Source organism: Pinus tabuliformis, chromosome Q (genome assembly GCF_031772625.1).
Source record: "Pinus tabuliformis cultivar Carrire ecotype Pingquan chromosome Q, CPIR1, whole genome shotgun sequence".
Classification (NCBI taxonomy): domain Eukaryota; kingdom Viridiplantae; phylum Streptophyta; class Pinopsida; order Pinales; family Pinaceae; genus Pinus; species Pinus tabuliformis.
This window is the reverse complement of record NC_142296.1, coordinates 465,022,678-465,044,067: the sequence shown is the minus strand read 5'-3', so window position 1 is coordinate 465,044,067 and position 21,390 is coordinate 465,022,678. Positions and strand designations below refer to the sequence as shown.

General features: G+C 38.3%; 1 protein-coding gene across 2 annotated transcripts in view; it reads left to right on the top strand.

The window, feature by feature from the left end:
- LOC149220199 (serine/threonine-protein kinase STY46-like) overlaps positions 1-21,390 on the top strand; it is a 432,848-nt gene that overhangs the window by 221,259 nt on the left and 190,199 nt on the right. For both annotated transcript variants that reach the window (XM_089384695.1, XM_089384696.1), the window contains exons 8-9: positions 5,733-5,851; positions 5,950-6,057. In XM_089384695.1, the coding sequence (XP_089240821.1) occupies positions 5,733-5,851; positions 5,950-6,057 (227 nt within the window). The remainder of the gene's footprint in view (positions 1-5,732; positions 5,852-5,949; positions 6,058-21,390) is intronic.

Here is a 21,390-nt window from a genome sequence, read left to right as displayed (position 1 = left end):
AAAGGCATCTAAGGCTTGACGTTGGGGCCTAAAGGGAAGGCTAAGGCTACGACCAACCCTAAAAGGGCTAAAAAGGATGACGTTGGGGCTTTCAGGGCTGACGTAGGGGGCTTAGAGGCTGACGCTGGCCTTGGAGAGGTTGGATCCGGGCCCGGGAGTGCTGAAACTTGAAACCCTTGCTTCAAAAAAATTAATTTGCTTCAAATTTGCAATTTTTCTCAATTTCTTCAATGGTTGGGCCTGCAAAGAATTTTAGAGGCTAGATCTTACCCTCAAGGGCTTAGATCTAACTCTATTCCAACTCTTCTTGCTTGATCACACCTGCAAAAATAAAATCACAAGTGCCCAAAACCTCAATATATACAAAAAATCTTAAAACCCCAAAACCTAATTAGAAAAAAATAATTTACAAAATAATTTACAAAATTTGCAAATATACAATGTTTTTTAAAAGAAATTTTGAGAAATAATTTTTTTGTGGAGTTTTCTTTGATAAATGACTAATAATACTTTGGAAATAAATGTAGGCTATAACCTTAGTGAAGTTAGATAAACCATAAAAATATTTGAAGTCCAAACAAGGTCAATTCATGCCCACAATTTGTGAACTTGGATCCCAAGGACTGAGGAACCTGTAAACACTATATATTTTTTTCAAGAAAGCTTGTTAAACATATGGTGAATCGGATCACCCAAGATAAACCCGAAATTCTACCAATAGAATGATCTTATCCCCATCTAATGAAAAACTAACTTTCTAAAAATATTAAGCAAAATATAGGAAAGCCCGTACCTAGCACATACCACAAATCAATTAATAATGAATACCACAAACTGCACTCCAAAGTCTTTATTATGAGTCAAAAAAACATTCAGCGTTACATGAAGTTTTCTACAGAAGTTTTTTAGCCAAAAATCAAATGGCTAGAGACTCAAATGACTCTCTAATTTATGGATAAATCCTCCAAGTGGAAAATAAAGACTAGCTGGCTTAATCTTTGTCAAAATAATCTTGGCCGTAAAAAAAACTTGATCATCTTTTAATCTTAGCCATTGAATTTTTATTTTTGAGGAATTTTCGGATTTATCATTTAATTCCATTTTTTATTAGCGCAAAATTCATTATTTTGAGCCAATTTCCTAAAAATATTGATTTTGACTTAACCACCAAGGTGCAAGGGTCCATTTTTTTTTTGAAATATCCAATATTCCCTTAGTGGAGGACCTCTAAAAATTAATTCTTTTAAGACCCACGAATTTTTCCACTTGGAGAATTTATTTTCTCTATGAATTTAATTTTGACTCTACTTAATTAAATTTCTGGCTTAGGATTTTAATTTATTTTTGCCGAAAAATTTAATTAATTGACACTTGAAGAGATTAATTATTTTTTCCACGCTCTAATATTTTAACTATGGTGTCTTAGTACGAGGGACCATGCATTAAAATATTTTTACATAAGATTTTTTTACAATTCAACCCCCAAAGGGGTAATACCCATTCGACTTAGACCCTCAAATTACATACCCATTCTGTGACACAATATGATCTAGTAGACCAAGTGATTTGTAATAAAATAATTTAGTCAATTAGCTTAAATTATTTCCAAATCACTTTTACATAAGACTCGACTAGAACACTAGGACTCATCTAAGACTTTGACGAAGAATTCCATTCTAGCTTTAGGGTGATGCTCGAGGGAAAAACGTTGCCAACCATCTGTGTTTAGAAAAACAAATGAATCAGTGAGACGAAAAACCTTCTAGGATGAAACTCTTGCCAAATTAATTGGCTTACCTAGGTTGTTACATAAATTCACAGTCTTACTAGCATCATTTACATTGCATAACTTGCAAAATGGGTTTATAATGACACATAAATTGCTGATAGATGATCCGATCATGTTGAATGATTGGTACTTCCGCTTCCTTGGAACTTCGACAAAAATTGTGCAACACAATCAACACTATGAAATTCACTTAATCTTATCATTCAGTTGTTGTTGATAAGATATGTGGGTATTTATTCCCTTGTAATGTATGGATTTCATGGTAATGCAAATTTTTGATTTACGTTGATTAATTAATTTAAATGGTTTTAAAAAAATAACTCAATGCAGTGTTACTTGGGAGTGGGAGCGACATTTTCAGAAGCTCCTCGTTTGGGAGTGAATCCTGGAGCGTTTTTTATATAATATATATATTTTTAATATTTTTATATTTTGATACATATATGTCAACAAAAACATGTAGAATGATGAATTAAATATAAAAAACATAAAGACATAGATTGGACCATATAACAACAATCATCTAGAAGTTATAATCTTCATCAACCATGTCTACAAGTTAGTAACATACAACATATTGAGTCATGATTCATCAATCTTAAAGTTTCAAGCTTTCAAAATTCAATATATAACATTTATCATCATTGATCACCAAAGTTGTACATGTAAGCTAAGTGTAACCATTACAACAAATAATATCTAACATGAAATGAAATGTTATAAAATGAAATGAAACAACTTTCAACTTTCATGAAGCATCATATTCATCAGTGTTGAAAATATCGGTATCGGCAAAATATCGGCGAGGGTCCAGAAAATATTTTATCGGCAATATCGGCGAAAATATCGGCAAAATATCGGCAAATATCGGCAAGCATAAAAAATAATTTTTTCAAATTTTTAAATATAGCCGATATTTTCAAAATATCGCGATATTTTGCCGATATTTTCCGATATTTGCCAATATTTTATATCGCGATATTTTCAAAACAGAAAATATCGCGATATTTTCTCGGCGATATATCGTTTTGCCGAAAATATCGCGATATTTCCGAATATCGCCGATATATCGCCGATATTATCAACAGTGATATTCATAATTCATTACTAATGAGTTATAATTGCCAACTTCAAACTTAAATTGTCATATATTGTTTAAAAAAATATCATAATAAATATGAAAGAGTCAATAGTTATAAAAACTACTAGAAACTAGAAAAGACAAGTAAATCTATTATCTATTGCTTATGCTTGGGCCTCTTTTCACCACGAGAAATGTCTAATTGTTTAGTCTTGTTGGAAAATCGGGATCTTTATCATTAATATCACCCTCTAAGCATTAATATCCAGAGGTATCTTTGCCATTACCTCTGTATCTGTATAGGGATCTTTTTCATTAATATCACCCTCTAAGCATTAACATAAGATAGAAAAAGCATAGCATGTCAAGTCAAAATTTTGTTTGAGTGATGCGTACATTTTTAGGAGGGTCATGATAGAGGAGTTTGACAACCAATGTCACTAACATCAAGGTACATAGAGGGATTGGTGCTCTTGATTAAATACGAGTTCCATACCCTAATACATGACAAAATTTAATGGAAACAATGCAATCCTGAAATCCTGAAAAACTGATAAGTCTGCTGGATTTTGAATGAAATTTAAAATTCTACTTTTTGCATATGAAATCCAATGAGGTCGGAACCACTCTCAAACATCCTGAGTCATTTCATGGTAATGTTAAAAATTTAAGTAAAATGATGAAAATGAAGATTAAAGAGAATGTCAAGTGAAGATTAGATTAAAGAGAATGTCAGATGAAGATTAAAGAGAATGTCACTTTTACTTTAAGAATTTAACATTACCATGAATCACATAACAATACTAGGGCCATAGACTTGATCATTAAGCTACCCCACTAAAAACTTATTTGTTTCTTTCAAAAAAATTGCATTTGGAACATCATTGAAAAAAAAAATTGCAAAAAAGGCAAAATGCTCCCGAAAACGCTCCCAAAAAGGCAGGGAGCGATTTTCTTTTTAGGGAACGCGCTCCCGACCCGCTCCTGAGTTGCTCCCCCCCAGAGCGCGGATTGGGAGCAGGATCGGGGGGGGGGGCTCCCCCGCAACACTGACTCAATGGTTGTTTCCTCGATCTCCTCTAGCGAATTTTGTGAAGTGAGTATATATATATTTGTCATTTGACTATAGTTGAATTTAATGGTGAACCTCATTGAACTTCATCAGAAAATTTGAATTCAATCAGATTTAATCGTTGTCGAACTCAAATTCGAACCCAAACCATGTGACATAAAGTGGAAAATAAAGCCTCAAGGAGGGTTACACTAGATTAGCGGTAGGACATAACCACCAAGGTGAAGCAAGGGAACAAGGATACAGTCAAAAGCGATGAATTACCCAATTTAACTTGAGATCCACACTAGAATGCTTCAAACCATTAAACGAAATTACTTGATACAAAAATGTTTAGTGTACCTCGTATTTGAAGACCAACTTTTATCAAGTGAACTGGCTAGATGAAAGAAATGATTGACTGGAGAGTGGTTGAGAGACAATTGAGAGTGGCTATCTGTGGATTAAATGAAGAAAAATTTTCCCGTAGGGGTTACCCAAAATTTGGTGGGTAATAGTCCACGCAATGCATGCAACCAATATGCATGTGTGAATCCGAAGGAGATGAATGTGCAAAGTGCCAACTATATTGAGTGCTCCACCAGAAAAGATGCAGTCAACCCCAAAAATATCTAGTGTAATGTCTCCATGTGTACATCCTCCAAAATAATGCTCCAGATATAGAAAGAAGACTGAGTAAGAGCATGCAATATGCCATGTGTGGCCCTCCTGAAGTGTTAAGTGGATGCAAGATGCATGCAAGGGGATATTTGTTCTCCTCATGTGTCACACACTTCTCAATACAACTCCTCCATAACTACCTCCAATAAAATAATATATGTGCCAAGTCAAGGAGGTGAGGTTGCTCTCTAATGGAGGTCAAAAGATGCCAAGTGTACCTAAAATGTCCATGCAATATTGATGAGGGTTTCTTATATAGAAGCATCTGGACTGCATTTCTTATCCCATTTCTGTTAACGTAGATTAAAAATATTTCAAGATGAAACTCCATGATCAGCGACAGTTTGGCTAGAGTTATACTAGGACATATGGTCTTCTGGTAAGTAATGTTGACAGCTGGAACATAGCATTAAAGCCAACATTGTGAGGTCTACTTATAGCAGCATGGCCTTTTCAGATTATAGTAGTGTAACAAATGAGGATTACGATATCTTTAACAATGTTGGTATATGCTTAGTTATGGCAAACATGGGTTGCTGGTCCAAAGATGGAGATGGGTTGTCTTCAAATTGGGCATGCATAAATGCCCTGTCTTGCTTTGAGAAGAAAATATTTTAGTTTTTATTTCCTAGCACTGACTGGAACTGAAGGGTGCACACCTGTGATGGTCTCTAGGTTATACTGCATCCATATATTTGGCATTTCAAAGCACTATCACTAGATGATACTAAGTCCTCAGAGTAGGCAATATTCCGATTCTACTTGCTTTGTTTTAGGTGTACTAAATCTAACTAATGAAATTTATTTGTGTTGCTAAAACCTGCTTGAATGATAAGTTGACTGTTTTGTGATGTACTTTTTCAAGATACCTGTAAGATTATATCTAGTGCATTTATTTCTATGCTTATGTGATATTTGTTATATGACAATGCTTTGTGGACTACAATTTTGGTTTTTCTTTGTTCTCTACAATTTATCTTTTGCCATTTGTCTTTGATTAAATGTCTACTTCGTTTGAGCTGTAAAAGGATGTGCAGTTCTTAGGCCAGGATTTTTAAGTATGGTCGGTGTTTTTCACAGCAATGCTAAAGTTGGTAGTAATTTTGCAAGTGCATGTGTAAATAATCCAGAGGGATACATGGTCAAAGAGTTCTCGAATTGAAGTCAGAGGACCAATTGATGACTATGAAATTGATGGAAGATTACTGGAGATGGGCAAGAAAGTGGGATCTGGATCTTGTGGAGACTTGTAAGTTTTAGACCTATTTTAGCAAAGCGTCTACATCAAATTTTATGAGATTGATTCGGCACTGATTTATTCATTAATGGGATGTTTGTAACTTGCAGATATCGTGGGAGGTATCTGGGTCAGGATGTCGCAGTTAAAGTTCTTAAGCATGAATGTCTAAATAAAGAGCTAGAGTGTGAATTTTCTCAAGAAGTTATGATCTTACGGTAAGCAGTATTAAAAGATTAAAGTTTGTGGTGTTTTTTATCATTGAATATATGTGCTGGATAGCAGATATTATATCTTTTCTTGAAATTCAGTTCTGATGAAGTTGCAAATGCTGGTTCTAAAAGAATCACAGTATACCTATGATACTGTGTTTGTACTCATGTTTACTTCTGATAAATGTTTTAACTTTATTCTTACAATTTGTTAACAGAAAGCATTTATATTCGAGATAATTATTGAGTATGTTTCGTGATATAATGCCTAAAACTCTTCAAAGGAAATGATTTCTCCAGGTTAATTTGTCTTTGTGAAACTGACGTAAAATAATTCTCTACAAATCTTAACCTAGTATATAACTGAAATAAATAATAAATGGCTACTCTAGCTTATTTATTTGTACAATGCTGCCATCCTACTTTACATGTCATGATCTTGTGTACACACTTTCCAATATCCACATTATCTCTCAAAAAAGAGGAGTATCATTTGATGTATTAGATGGATTGGTATGTGGACCCTGAGGATCCGAACTTTGACACTGCTTTCTCCAATCTTGATTTGCCGGAAGGTCCTTCATTTAGAGTAGAATCTTCTTTGAGTTTGACACCACAAGGAGATGTGAAAATTTCTGAATCTAACAAACCAGAAATCCTACTGCAGTAAACTGATTTGCATTACCTACTTGTGTTCTTCATTTTAACAAGTTATTTTCAGAAATCTTCAGAAAATACTAATGCAAATACACTGTAGCCTACACCAATATATAGATCAAGTACTGAAAAATAAATGAGACAAACACACAAATGACACACTTTTTGTTGGACTAAACGTCCCCGGAAAAAAACCCAATGCAGGAAAACCGGTGCAGTAGCTCTGATGGTTTTCTATTATTAAGTAGAAGTTCTGAATACAAACGCTGGCCCGGCAAACCAGTGACAGAGAAATACAATGGTGGAGAATTTGAGTGAGTTTTACCTCACTTCACCCAGCAGAATCCGGTTGATCCGGCAACAAAAATGGTTGGCCCCAGCGACAACTGCGTTGCGCCTTCATAGTAACTGCGTGGGCCTGCGTTGAGGTCTTCGAGGCTCTGCATTAGCTCTTCTGCCCACTGTGTCAGCGTTCCTTGCTGTTCTTGTAGTTTCCGGTAGCTCCCTGGCTTTCTACATGGAAGACAACTCTTCCTCTACGCTGGCCGTCCTGACTCTGTGTCAAGGCTGTGTGGGCCCAGGCTGGCTCAGTGTCAGCTCTCCCAGCTACTGCGCTGCCTCCACAAGCTTCTCTCCGCTTCTCTGTCTGTATTCCTGAACTATCACTGCCCCTCAGTTGCAAGATCTTCCTAATCGATTTCCCTCCTGAGAACTTCTCACCTCAGAAAATTGATTTCCTCAATCTCACTGTGTGTGTTCTCCCACTGACCCCAAGCTTCCTTTTATACTTTTCTTGTTGAGAAATCAACGACCATGATCTAATCTCTAATCAATGGTGAAGATTAAATTAGACTTGATCCTCGTCTCTTAGAAGCTTCTCACCCATATTATCATTAATACCCATTAATATTTTAATTTTCCTAAGTTTAGACTTAGGAACCCCATTAAAAATATTAATTATTTTAATATTTTACAATATGTGTGGAATTTCTCCAAATGATTTCTGGGTCTTGGAGATCGCATGTGTTCTAGCCCCTCCACAAAATTTTGGAGCTAGAGCACATCCGATGCTACCCAAAAATCAACAGGAGATTCCAATGCCTCTCATGCACCGAAGGCTATTGGATATTAGCTGTATAATGATGCATAACTTTATGATATTGACTCTTCTGTTTTTTTGTATTGTAGTTTCATTGTATCACCTACTTTATATAGAGGGAAACTTTGGTTGTGCATGTAGCATAATTCTCTTCTACTTTATCACTTACATTCTAATCAGAGGGAATTCTGGAAAATAGAACTTCAGCAATCAAACAGACCAGATCGGTCTAAGTCTCCACACCCTTTTGATTATTCATCTGTGCTTGAGACTCAATTTCTTAGTGAAGTTCCCCCTTTGTTGGAAATAAGTCAAGCATTAAGTGTGGGAATATATCACTGAGGTGTGGTGGATGATAATTCCAAGTTACCCTTGGGCTCAAATCTAGTGACCTAGGACTTTGGCACCTTCACTGTGAACTTGAATGGTAACAGGCCATAGTGTTGTAGCTTGTTTTGATACCACATGTAGTGCTCCTTAGCACTAAGTCAACTAAAACCTATGTTGCCAAGAAACGTGGGTGCGGGGACGGGGACGGGGACGGCATTTTTGGAAACAGGGTGCGTGGGTTCGTCGGGTAATATAATAATATTAAATTTTAATAATTATATTTTATAAACTATAAATTTATAATTAATAATATATATGAAATTTGAATTTGTATATTTTTTCAACTTTAAACAAGAAAACTTTAATGATAATCATTTAAACATGCACATCATTGAACATTCAACATTGACATTGAAATTTCAAAATTTATCACCAAAAAACTGTTCTTTTGAATCTTTTCCGTGTATTATGTAACCATGACACTGTGACAGCTATGTGAGAGAGCTCAAGGCTACTACTAAAACTGAAAATTCAAAATACATACTAGGATAAATGCTAGACTCAGCGATTTTGGTGAAACTTGGGACAGATTTTGTCACACACAGGCTTTAAAATAACTATGCAGCTTAGGTTCATTTGCAAGGATGCCTATCAATGAATTAGGCTGTGGTCATATAGACTCTTCCTCCTACACAGCCAAGGAGTGTTAGCATTTCTGCCTCCTGCTCTAATTTCAAGACAACTTCTCTCCTTATTGAAATTGCTCATTCTGGCTGGAGCTTGAGCTTGTAACTTTGCTTTGAATGTTTAGTCTCTCCCATATAAAAACACAATTTTTTCATAGGAGATTCTTCTCAACCTGATAGTGGTCTAGAATTTTCTTGATGTCTAATCATCCACCTGCCCCATGCATGGTGTGCTCTGTGGTAAAGCAATCCCAAAAACAGTGGCAGCCTTACCCTTCCACAAAACACGCTTGTCAGTCTTTGTTTCCCAATAAAATGCACAGCAGCCATTTGATGGCTTGAGGGATAGTTTGTCTTTGAGTGCGAGCTCTGCCTGAATATTAATTATCTAAACATAAAACATCTTCGCAGTTTTTAGAGATTACTTGGTGTACAACTCTGTAGAGACCATATATGATTTAGGCATATTTTCCTAGTTTTAATCTTAACATGATGTTATCAGAATGCTGTGAGAAATTGGCAGATTTTGATACTTAATTTAGCCATTGTCCAAAATAGCCCTTCGCCATTTAACAACGTCAGCTGATTACAGCTTATGGCTGGTCTCAATCCTACTTTCTATTTGACCGAAAATGTTTGAACCTGTATGTGTGCATTTACAGTTTATAATTTGATGGTTATTTGGCTTGGGAATGAATGTTTCATTCCAAATTGATTTACAAGAATTCTTAAAAAACAAGACTTGTAAAAAACTTAAAAAACCGGGTGCGGGTACCTGTGCAACACAGGTTTTGATGGTAAGGACCGTGGAAGAATGTTTCATTCCAAATTGATTTACAAGAATTGATTTAGGGTTTTTTAGGTTTTGTTATAAGTTTTACCTTTGTTATAAGTTATTTTTTAAATTTCAATAAAAAAAATTATTTGAAAATTAAATTTTTAATGTAGTTTTTTTTATGAAGAACCCAAAGAACCCAACCCGAAGAACTCGAAGAACCCAAGAACCCAAGCACCCGAAGAACCCAAGAACCCAAGAACCCGTTAAAGGAAAAGAACCCAAATTTTTTTTTTGAAGAACCCGGTTCTTCATGGAAGAACCCGGTTCTTCTGGGTTCGTCTGGGAAGAACCCGTACCCGAATTTGGTACTTGGGTGCGGGAACCCGGGACGGGTTCGAGAACCCCACCCCCGGGTGCGGGTACCCATGCAACACAGACTAAAACCAACAGACCTATGAGACTTACCCAAAGAGAGGAGAATTTGATTTTAGAACAAAACTGCGATAAGAAATTTACAATATGTCAACATCCAATGCCCATAATTGATTTCAAGATCATACTTATTCCCAATGATATCAACATTTACATTACCAACTCTAATTGTACTATATGTATAGCATTAGTCGATATATTAATATATCCTCTCACACCCACTCATTTCCCATGAGGTTCTCTTGTAGGTGTTTGTCTATGCAACTATTTTGTTTCTCAAGCATTTGATGAACACTCAAGGATTTAAACCTAGTACATTAGCCAACATAGCTGAAAACTAACTTATGAGGGCAGCAACACAAACATATTTCATTGCTTCTTTGATAGAGGTTAATGTGAAAATTTCTAATAGAAAATTCTACTGCAGTAACTGATTTATTTCTCCTACTTAAATAAGTTATTTACAAACCCTTCAGTAAACATCAAAATAAATTCTATTGTAGTTGTCACATAATAACATAGAGAAAATAACAGTGATATACAAGCACAAGAATCAATCACATCAACACAGTTATTTTTGGATAGTTGTCCTCGGAAAAACCCAATGCAGGAAAATCGGTGCAGCAGATGAGGGTTTAAACTTTATATATTATTCTTCAGCACAATCTCTTTACAAAGAATGATTTTACAGAATATAGACACCTTTGAGAGAAACACCCGAGACAATTTTTCCCTTTGTTTTGGAGAAATTTTGATACCCCGAAGATCCTTCAACCTTCACTGCGTCACCTTTGCGTCACTTCTGTGTGAGGCCTGCGTGAGGACTACGTCCCTTGCTACGATGTCTCTTTGATATTCCCTTTGCGTTGTTCCTCTGATGCTTTGCATTACCTCCTCCTTAGTCTCTGACTTATGCTGATGCCCTCCTCTTCCTTCACCCTGCAACTCTCCCTCTGAAATCAAACTCCTTCTCCTTGAGAATCGATTTCCCTCTAGTTACTGAGTATTTGCTCGATGTATCTCCAAATGACTCTCAAGTCTTCTCTTATAATTTTCCTGTTGATGAATCAACGATCAACGATCGAGATTAAGTCCTTAATCAACGACTAAGATTAAAATAGACTTAATCCTCATCTCTTTGGAGCTCTTCACCCATATTTTTATTAATACCCATTAATATTTTTATTTTCCTAAGTTTAGACTTAGGAACCCCATTAAAAATATTAATTATTTTAATAACTCACAATCCGTGTGGAATTTCTCCAAACGATTTCTGGGTCTTGGAGATCTTATGTATTCTAGCCCCTCCACAAAATTTCGGAGCTAGAGCACATCCGATGCTACCCAAAATCAACACTCCCTCTTAGCGAGGAATGTGCTCTAGCAATAATTCTCAGCAGAAGTATCACATTGATCCATGGCATTGGCCCTCTGCGCTGTTGATGCTCGGCCTGCTACCCCTCATCTGCTACGTTGCTGCAATCTGTACTGTTGCCCATGACACTTCCATTGTCACTGTTACATTTGTACTGCAGCTCCCTCTGAATATGCTGCATCATGTTGCCCATAGCACTGCCACTGCTAATTGCTGCACTGCAACTTCCTATACTATTCGCTTCTGCTACTGAAACGGTTTCTCAATCATCCCCATCTTCTCCCTAAAATAAACAAACTTTGTTCTTCCTAGATCTTTGGTGAGAATATCTGCCACCTATTCTCCTATCGGGGTGTATCGTAACTGTGTTGCCCCTCATTGGACGTAGTCTCTGATAAAGTGACACCTGATGTCAATTTGCTTTGACCGATCATGAAAAACTGGATTCTTAGAGAGCTTGATGCAACTCTGATTATCACACAATATATTGGTCGCTTCCATCCTTCTCTTGAATAGATTCACAAGCAACTTTCTAAGCCATATGGCTTCACACGATGTTGTGCTAGCTACCATATATTCAGCTTCAGTTGAGCTCAAAGCTACATATTTCTCTTTCCTACTACACTAGGAGGTCATTCCTGATCCAATGTTGAAACAGTACCCAGTGGTACTTTTCCGATCTACTGAACTTCCTGCCCAATCTGTGTTAGTGAACCCACTCAGCCTGATGTCATTGCCTCGAGTGTACATTAGTCCATGCTCGATTGTTCCTTGTTTATGTCTGAGAACATGCTTGGCTGCCGCCCAATGCACCCTCTTTGGTTCCACCATGAACTGACTGAGGGTGTTGACAGTGTAACAAATGTCTGGCCTGGTATTGACTAGATACATGAGGGACCCTATGAGCTGCCTGTACAAGGTGGGATCGACTTTATCTTTAGATGCATCAATTTTCTTTCAGTTGGTAATCATTGGAGTAGCAATAGGTCTACAGTCCTGTGCATTCTGAACCTTTTTCAGAATTTTTGTAGGATATCTCCCTTGTCCAAGGAAAATTCCATCCTTCTGCTGCCAAACTTCCAACCCCAGAAAATAATGCATCCGCCCCAAATCCTTCATGTCAAATTTTGTAGCTAGGTTTTCCTTGCAATCTTTGATGAGCCTGGATGAACCTATTAGAAAAAGATCACCCACATATAACACCAAAATTAGAGGCTCATTCTCTACAATCAGATAGTAGAGGTTGGGATCTGTGTCACTCTTGACGACTCCCAGCTTTTGCAAGTAACCATCAATTCGATCGTACCATGCTCTAGGCGCCTATTTAAGTCCATACAAGGCTTTCTTCAACCGGCCTACATGAGATTTCTTCTCATGTGTCTCAAACCCCCCTGGTTGTTCAATGTATACTTCTTCTATCACCCCGTTAGAGAACACATTCTTGACATCCATTTGGTGAATCTCCCACCCCATCTGTGCTGCAAGGGATATCACGGATCTAATAGAAGTATACCTGGCTACTGGGGCAAAGGTTTCTTCGTAGTCTATCCCTTCCTTTTGAGCATACCCCTTAGCCACGAACCTGGCTTTGTATTTTTCCACACTGCCATCTGCAACATATTTGACCTTGTAGATCCATCTTGAACCTACAACTGACCTGTCCTGAGGCCTAGGTACCACTTCCCAGACATCATTGACCATTATGGAACTGTATTCCTCCACCATAACATCTACCCATACTTGATGCTGAATGACCTCTTGAAAACTAGAGGGTTCTCCAACCTGAGCCACCAAGGCTTGGTACCTATCTGGCTGTCTACGCTCCCTTTTCTCGTTCCTAGGAGCTCCAACGAAATCCTCTGCATCTCGTAGTATCTGTCGAAGTTCCTGGCTCGTTCTTCCACTGGTAGTGGGTACATCTATTTGCTCCTCCTCTTCTTGAGACTCCACCTGTTGTGATACCTCTGGAATTTTGTCTTTAGGAGAAACACTGGTGCTGGTTTTTGCTGGTCGAAGTGGCTGGACGAATGGATCATCCTTAGATTGCTCCTTGGAAGGCATTTCTCGGGGTTTCCTGAAAGCTCTGTCCTCCATGAACTTTACATTCCGTCGAACTACGATCTTCCTATTTCCGGAAGATAGACTCTATATGCCTTAGCATTCTCCCTATATCCCATAAGATATCCTTTCTCGTCCAATTTCTTCCTCTTTTCTTCGAGTATATGGCAGTATGCCAAAACTCCTAAATATTCTGAAATGACTCATCTAAGGCTTCTTACCGGTGAAGACACTCTCTGGAGTAATCTTACCTAATGCCCTGTGAGGAGTCCTGTTCTGGACATACACTGCTATGCTGCATGCTTCTGCCCATAGGAATTTGGGCATATCCTGATCTTACAACATCGCCCTTGCAGCTTCAACAATAGTCCCGTTCTTCTTCTCTGCTACTCCATTTTGCTCCAGATTATAAGGAGCTGTCCATTCTCTTCTGATGCCTTCCCTTGCACAGAAATTAGTGAAGCCCTTATCAATCTATTCTCCACCATTGTCTAAGTGCAACACTTTTATCTTCTTTCCTGTCAGATTGTCAACCAGAGCCTTGAACTCTTTGAATCAATCAAAAACCTCATCCTTGGTTTTCAGAAAGTAAATCCAAGTCTTCTTGGAATGGTCATCAATGAAGGTGACGAAGTATTCGGCACCACTAAGAGCTTTTGTGGACATGGGTCCACAGATATCTGAGTGTATCAATCCCAGAACACTCTTAGCCCTACTGTTACTTCTGGAATAAGCTGCTTTGGCATACTTGCTTAGTGCGCACCCTCTGCATACATCGTCTCGTTTGGTACTCAACTCTTGAACTCCTGTGACAGTTCTTCCGAGAATTCTTAGAGCCCCATGGTGCAAGTGTCCCATCTTCCTGTGCTATAGTTCATTCAGATCTTTTTCCCCACTGTTGCCTACCAGTGCCATTGGGGATTCTAGCTGTAACTTATTCAACCTATTACTTCTGACTCTAATTTGGGCCTTCTTTTTCCAACTCGGATGTTTGACATACACTGTCTTCCCAATGAAGAAAACATCATAGCTCTTAATTTGTAACTGAGATACAGAGAGTAAGTTCATCCCCAATCCTGGCACATGCAGCACATTGGTCGCTTGAAGCCGATCCCCTGCTTCTGTTTGAAAGACTATAGTACCTCTCCCTACGGGGGTACATTTTGACTTATTTCCCATGGTGATTTGGAAGTTCATCTGTTCTTCTGGATAGCTCGAAAAACGTTCTCGTATAACTGTCATGTGCGCAAAGGCTCCACTGTCAATATACCAAACCTCAGATGAAGCAGAACTTGCTAAGCAAGCGAATTCTTCTTCCAGTCTGGAAGCTAACATAGAATAGTCGTGATCCATATTCTTTGTGCTTTCCTCTTTCCCATGAGAACTGCGTGAGTCCTTTTGAGCTGCTGCCCCAACATCATGCTCCCGACTCATTGCAGATTTTCTAATCCTGTTGCTCGAACTTGTCTTCGATACCATGTGAAAATTTCTAACACGAAATTCTACTGCAACAACTGATTTATTTCCCCTACTTCGATAAGTTATTTACAAACCCTTTAGTAAACATCAAAATCAATTTTATTGCAGTTGTCACATAATAGCATAGAGAAAATAACAGTGATATACAAGCTACAAGAATCAATCACGTCAACACAGTTATTTTTGGACAATTGTCCTTAGAAAAACCCAATGTGGGAAAACCGGTGCAGTAGATGAGGGTTTATATATTATTCTTCAGCACAATCTCTTTACAAGGAATGATTTTACAGAATATAGAGACACCTTTGAGAGAAACACCTAAGACAATTTTTCCCTTTGTTCTGGAGAAATTCTGACACCCCGGAGACCCTTCAAGCTTCACTGCGTCACCTCTGCGTCACTTCTGCGTGAGGACTACGTCCTTTGCTGCGTTGTCTTTCTGATCTTACCTCTGCGATGTCCCTCTGATGCTCTGCGTCACCTCCTCCCCAGTTTGTGAATGATGCTGATGCGCTCCTCTTCTTTCACCCTGCAACTCTCCCTCTGAAATCGAACTCCTTCTCCTTGAGAATCGATTTCCCTCGGGTTACTGAGTATTTTCCCGGTATATCTCCAAATGACTCTCAAGTCTTCTCTTATACTTTACCTGTTGATGAATCAACGATCGAGATTAAGTCCTTAATCAACAACTAAGATTAAAGCAGACTTGATCCTCATCTTTTAGAAGCTTCTCACCCATAAATTTATTAATACCCATTAATATTTTTATTTTCCTAAGTTTAGACTTAGGAACCCCATTAAAAATATTAATTATTTTAATAACTCACAATCTGGGTGGAATTTCTCCAAACGATTTCTGGGTGTTGGAGATCTTATGTATTCTAGCCCCTCCACAAAATTTCGGAGCTAGAGCACATTCTATGCTACCCAAAATCAACAATTAATTCACGTGGTAAGTGGCAATTCTACAACTAGTCTTCAATTTAACTAGCATACCAATAACCTTGAAATACAAGCAACTAACCCCTCTATTGATGAGTTGAGCTCAAGGAAATTAATTGTTTTCACAAGAAGGACAAGGCATCATAATGATTTTTTTCATAGTAAACATTGATATACAACCCTTAGCAAGTTTTATATTCTTTCATCATTAGCATATAACTAAAGTTATAGGCCAGGATCTATTTCAATTCAAAGGTGCCAAACCAGGATGATATGTCAACATATTCCTATTATAACAAGAATAACTAGCATTACTAGCCTCCACATTCTAAGTGCTCATGAGAATTATACAATGTTTCTTACATGCATATTTATTCACTGATTAAACATAAAAAAATTACGAGTTGTGCACTGTTACCCACTAAAATGGGTAACCCTATATGAGGAAAAATTTCTCCTATCTTGGTTATCCAGCAGCCCTACATGTTGCTTAGTGATGATGATATGCCAAATTCTTCTACCCTTTGCATGGGTCATTCACCTCTCATCATCCGACATTCCTCTTGAAGGAAGGTGGGATACCACTTGGTAGGTACTTTAACCATTTTGCAATCAAGTGCTTTTACTTAATGTTCTGGTAATTTTAACATGGAGAAAGGGGTGTTCTGGATGATTGATCGATCTTGATTGTAAGCTTGTTCTTTGACCTTAGCAGGGGGCTTAGTCTTTAGCTTTAGTCTAGTGGGACGTCCTTTAAGGCCTTAAGGTTATAGGAGGGGCACTACTTGTGAAACTTGAATTGAATTAGTGTTTCTATAACCATTCCATAATACCTTTCATTGTTCCCTTGATATCATATCCATCATTCAGGATAATTGCCATTGGTTCATTGGGAAGGTGGGATACCACTCGGTAGGTACTTTAACCATTTTGCAATCAAGTGCTTTTACTTAATGTTCTGGTAATTTTAACATGGAGAAATGGGTGATCTGGATGATTGATCGATCTTGATTGTAAGCTTGTTCTTTGACCTTAGCAGGGGGCTTAGTCTTTAGCTTTAGTCTAGTGGGACGTCCTCTAAGGCCTTCAGGTTATAGGAGGGGCACTACTAGTGAAACTTGAATTGAATTAGTGTTTCTATAACCATTCCATAATACCTTTCATTGTTCCCTTGATACCATATCCATCATTCAGGATAACTGCCATTGGTTCATTGGGATTTTGTATTCACACATCCACATCCTTGAGTAGGGCTGGAAAACTTGGCCCTGGAGGTTGATGTAGCTACAAGAATGATAAAAGCATAAGATGGCCACAACAAAAGAAAAGGAAAAGTCAAAATGAAAAAGATGGCTGGAACATAATTAGTGTGTGGGAAAAAGCTTAGCATGAGCTCTGCCCCCGTCATTAGCCATCACCAGGTTCCTAAGCACTAGATGCTCCATCTCATAATAAGGAACTCTTGTATGTCCCAACCCTGATGAGCAAGAAATTGACTCATATTAATGGGTAAAATAATCTCTATATCAGAAAAAGTAAGCTTGGATCCTTGAGCTATGCACCATATAAAAGCATCATCAAAAAGAAGTAAGAGGTGCACCAGAGGGGTGGAAAAAGAAGGCTAAGGAAAGAGGTAACTCAGGCCTCCACAATTACTCCCTCCATTACATCTATACACTTAGGATGTGCATCTCCATCAGCTGGTCCCTTGGCAATGAAATCATTCCCCTCTATTGCCACCTATTGTCACTAACCCTGTGAATTTACAGGGTTGACCTTGTAAATATCACCTCCCCTTAGGGGCTTGAAGCACTTAATAGGGTTGATTACCTAACCACCTCTAAAAAGGTAGGGAACACTTTTACTGGATTTGGTCTAGTTACATATTTGAAGGTGATCCCTGTTTGAAGTATTATTGTGCCCTTAACAATTAAGTATGGTCCACTTTGATGCATTTTTTGTTATTGTCTCTAATGAGTAGCTTCCTTGATGGTTTTGCTAGGAAGATTTGTAAAAATCTAACAAGTTCTAAGAGATAGTTAGTAAACCAATTAGGCATTCACCATTCAGATAACTTGAAATATAACTTGAAAAGCAATGAAATTGATTAGCAAGTACAAATATCTATGAGCATATAAACATCAACAATGCAAATAGATCCAATGGATTCAACAAGATATCCTGCAAGGCAAATTATGTTGAAGAATCTAGGGCAAGTAGGTGTAGTGTGATTCTTCTTTGACTTGATAACAATTTGTGAAGCACTTTTACAATTATCTTAGCTTGATCTTCTTCTTATTATTAGTGTGTGTGTTTCATCAAACTGCTACCAAAAACATAAAGACAAGAACACAGATGTTGGCTCTCTGCCAGGGCCAAAACCTCTCTCTTAGAGAGGAAAACCCTTTGGTAAGTTTCTCTTATTGAAGCTTCTTATTGATCACTGCCAAACCCTAGACCCTTGACTAGGATGTCCTCCAAGCACAAGTCAATTGCTTCCTCTCTTCTGCACTTGGTTCCTCAGCACATCGACTTCCACCTTTCGGCACTTTGCTCCCCAACACTTCGTCCTCCTTCCTTGTTTCTTGTCTAGAGATAGACCTTCCTTGAGTGGGCCTTCTAGATGAGATGTTCCTCTTCTATCCTTTGCTCAAGTAGACTTCTTCTATTGTTGACCAAACAAGATCCTTCTTGAGATATGGATGTATGATTGTACTGCTGTTCTACTGCCCTAGTTTTCCCACATGTGGAGGGCACCCTTAGTGAATTAGGGTCCTTTCACCTTCGCTAGAGAGAGAGACTTATTCGCTTGACTTGGGAGGCCTTGTAGGTCTAATATCTAGCTCAAACACCAACGAATCTTGCACTGAAATGCTACTTCTATTATATCCGCAATCTGTCCTCCTTCTCTTTGCACATGTGACTGTTTCTAGCCCTAAAAATAGTCCCCTACACTTTGGTCTTCTTCCTCCTTTCTTCGCTTTTCTTGGAGACCCTTAGACTTACCTTTTCCCTTCACTTTCTCGACTTCCACCTTTGCTGATTTTAGAGCTTGTGTTGTATGCTTTATGAGGGAGTGGACAACCTCTATATATAGAGGACTGTCCCTCCTCTAGGCCGACATTCTATCTTCAAGCCGACTTGACCATATCTTCACTATTTTCTTCGTTTTGCTTCATTTGGATGACATCGTTGCATGGAGAGGACTTGGACTTTGCTTGGAGGTCTTCCTTTGACCTTTATACTATTTTATACATTGTGTAACATGCCCTCAAATGGTCTTACATAAATACATTGACTCTTTGACTTCCTAGAAGCACTTAAACATGTGCTTGACCTAATTCAATGAGCAAGAAACTTATTGACAAATATCATAAAAATAATTTCTCTTTTCTTGAGTAAATACAAAAGTCAAACTTATATTTATGAAGATCGAACCTAGTTACACTTCCTTCAACACTCTCTCTTAACTAGGGAGGTATTCATACAACATTACAAGGTGTTTGGCTATGTTTCAATCTTGAAGAATTCACATAAGAGAAACCGGATTTGCAATCCATCTGTTATAGCATCATAGTAACCAACATTGGTTCCACAACAAGGCCTTGACTGACAACGCTATCTCTCAAAAGATCAGAGCACAATGTTGGCGAGACCAATGACTTATAGACACCTTAGTCATTGTCTCTCGAGGTATATACCCACTCGGGTGTTCACTGAGTATGACCTTCTAGGATATTCTTGTCTTGGGTTCCCAACCCTCAAAGAATATCGGTCCTCTTGCCTACTCTTGTCTTGGATGCCCTACACATCTTCAAAGAGTATCGAATGCCAGATGATTACCCAATCCTCCCATTCTTTTTTCCCTAAGTGAAGACAAGAATGTTGTGTCTCTCTTGTGTCTACATTTCCATTCATGGCCTTCATCTTGACTTACGGTTGTTAGTCCTGGTCTAGTGCATGACCCATGAAATGGAAAAACACAATTGTCACTCCTTTGTAATCAGGGGTGAAGGCACAAAGCAGATACAACAACAATGCAGTAGCATCCGAGGGTCCACACAGATTAGTTGCAGACGTAGCTTCAACGTCTAAGGGCATCCAGACTGATCAACATGTCAGCTTTTGGGTGGCTTTTCAGTTGCTTACTTCTTAGCAAATGAGTTGCAGTGCAATAGTTAGCAGTGGCAGTGCTATGGGTAGCATAATGCAACATATTGAGAGAGAGTTGCAGTGCAGATGCAACAGTGACAGTGGCAGTGTCATGGGCAGCAATACCAGCAACGCAGTGGATGAAGGGCAGCAGGCTGAGCATCAACAACACAGAGGACCGATGTCGTGGATCAGTGTGATACTTCTACTGCGAAGTATTGCTAGAGCACATTCCTTGCTAAGAGGGAGTGTTGATTTTTTGGGTAGCATTGGATGTGCTCTAGCTCTAAAATTTTGTGGAGGGGCTAGAACACATGAGATATCCAAGACCCAAAAATCGTTTGGTGAAATTCCACCCGGATTGTATTTTATTAAAATAATTAATATTTTTAATGGGGTTCCTAAGTCTAAACTTAGGAAAATAAAAATATTAATGGGTATTAATGAAAATATGGGTGAGAAGCTTCTAAGAGACGAGGATCAAGTCTAATTTAATCTTAGCCGTTGATTAGAGATTAGATCTCGGCCGTTGATTTCTCAATAGGAAAAGTATAAAGGAAGGCTTGGGGTCAGTTGGAAAACACACATTGAGAGAGAAGCACTTGAGCTAAGTTGAAATTCTGGGGCATGGTTTGCTGAGAATTTCAGAGTGAGCTTCTAGTGCAGAGAGGGGCAGTTCAGCAGAGGGACTTCAGTCCAAGGCCGAGAATACATAACAGAGAGGCAACACAACACCAGGGAGAGACAGTGCAACGCCAGAAGGGTGACAGAGAGGCTAGAGGAGCTGACACAGTCACTTAGAGGTAGCGCTGGGGTTTCTGTTCAACAAATCAGGCAACAGTTCAGCATATCGATTTCTGAGCTGGGAATGCTAACTGGGAGGGTGACACAGCTCTTAGAGGAGGTGGCGCAGTTCTAGCACAGAGCTTGGAGCAGCCATCACTACACATCACTGGGGACAACACAATCACTTGTGGGGTTTGTTCATCCAGTTGCTGGATTCGCCAAAATATCTGTCTCCGGATAGAAGTACTTTTGCCGAGTTTATTCTCTGTTGGGTGAGTCAGATTTGGCACCCTAGTTGTATTCAGAAATCTGCTTAATAATAAAACCCTCATATTTGCTGCATCGGTTTTCCCGCAATGGGTTTTTTCGGGAACGTTTAGTCCAAAAATAAGTGTGTTCTTTGTGTGATTGTCTCATTTATTTTTCAGTACTTGATCTGTGTATTGGTGTAGGCTGCAGTGTATTTGCATTAATATTTTCTGAATAATTTTGAAAATAACTTGTTAAAATGAAGAACACAAGTAGGCAATGCAAATCAGTTTACTATAGTAGGATTTCTGGGTTG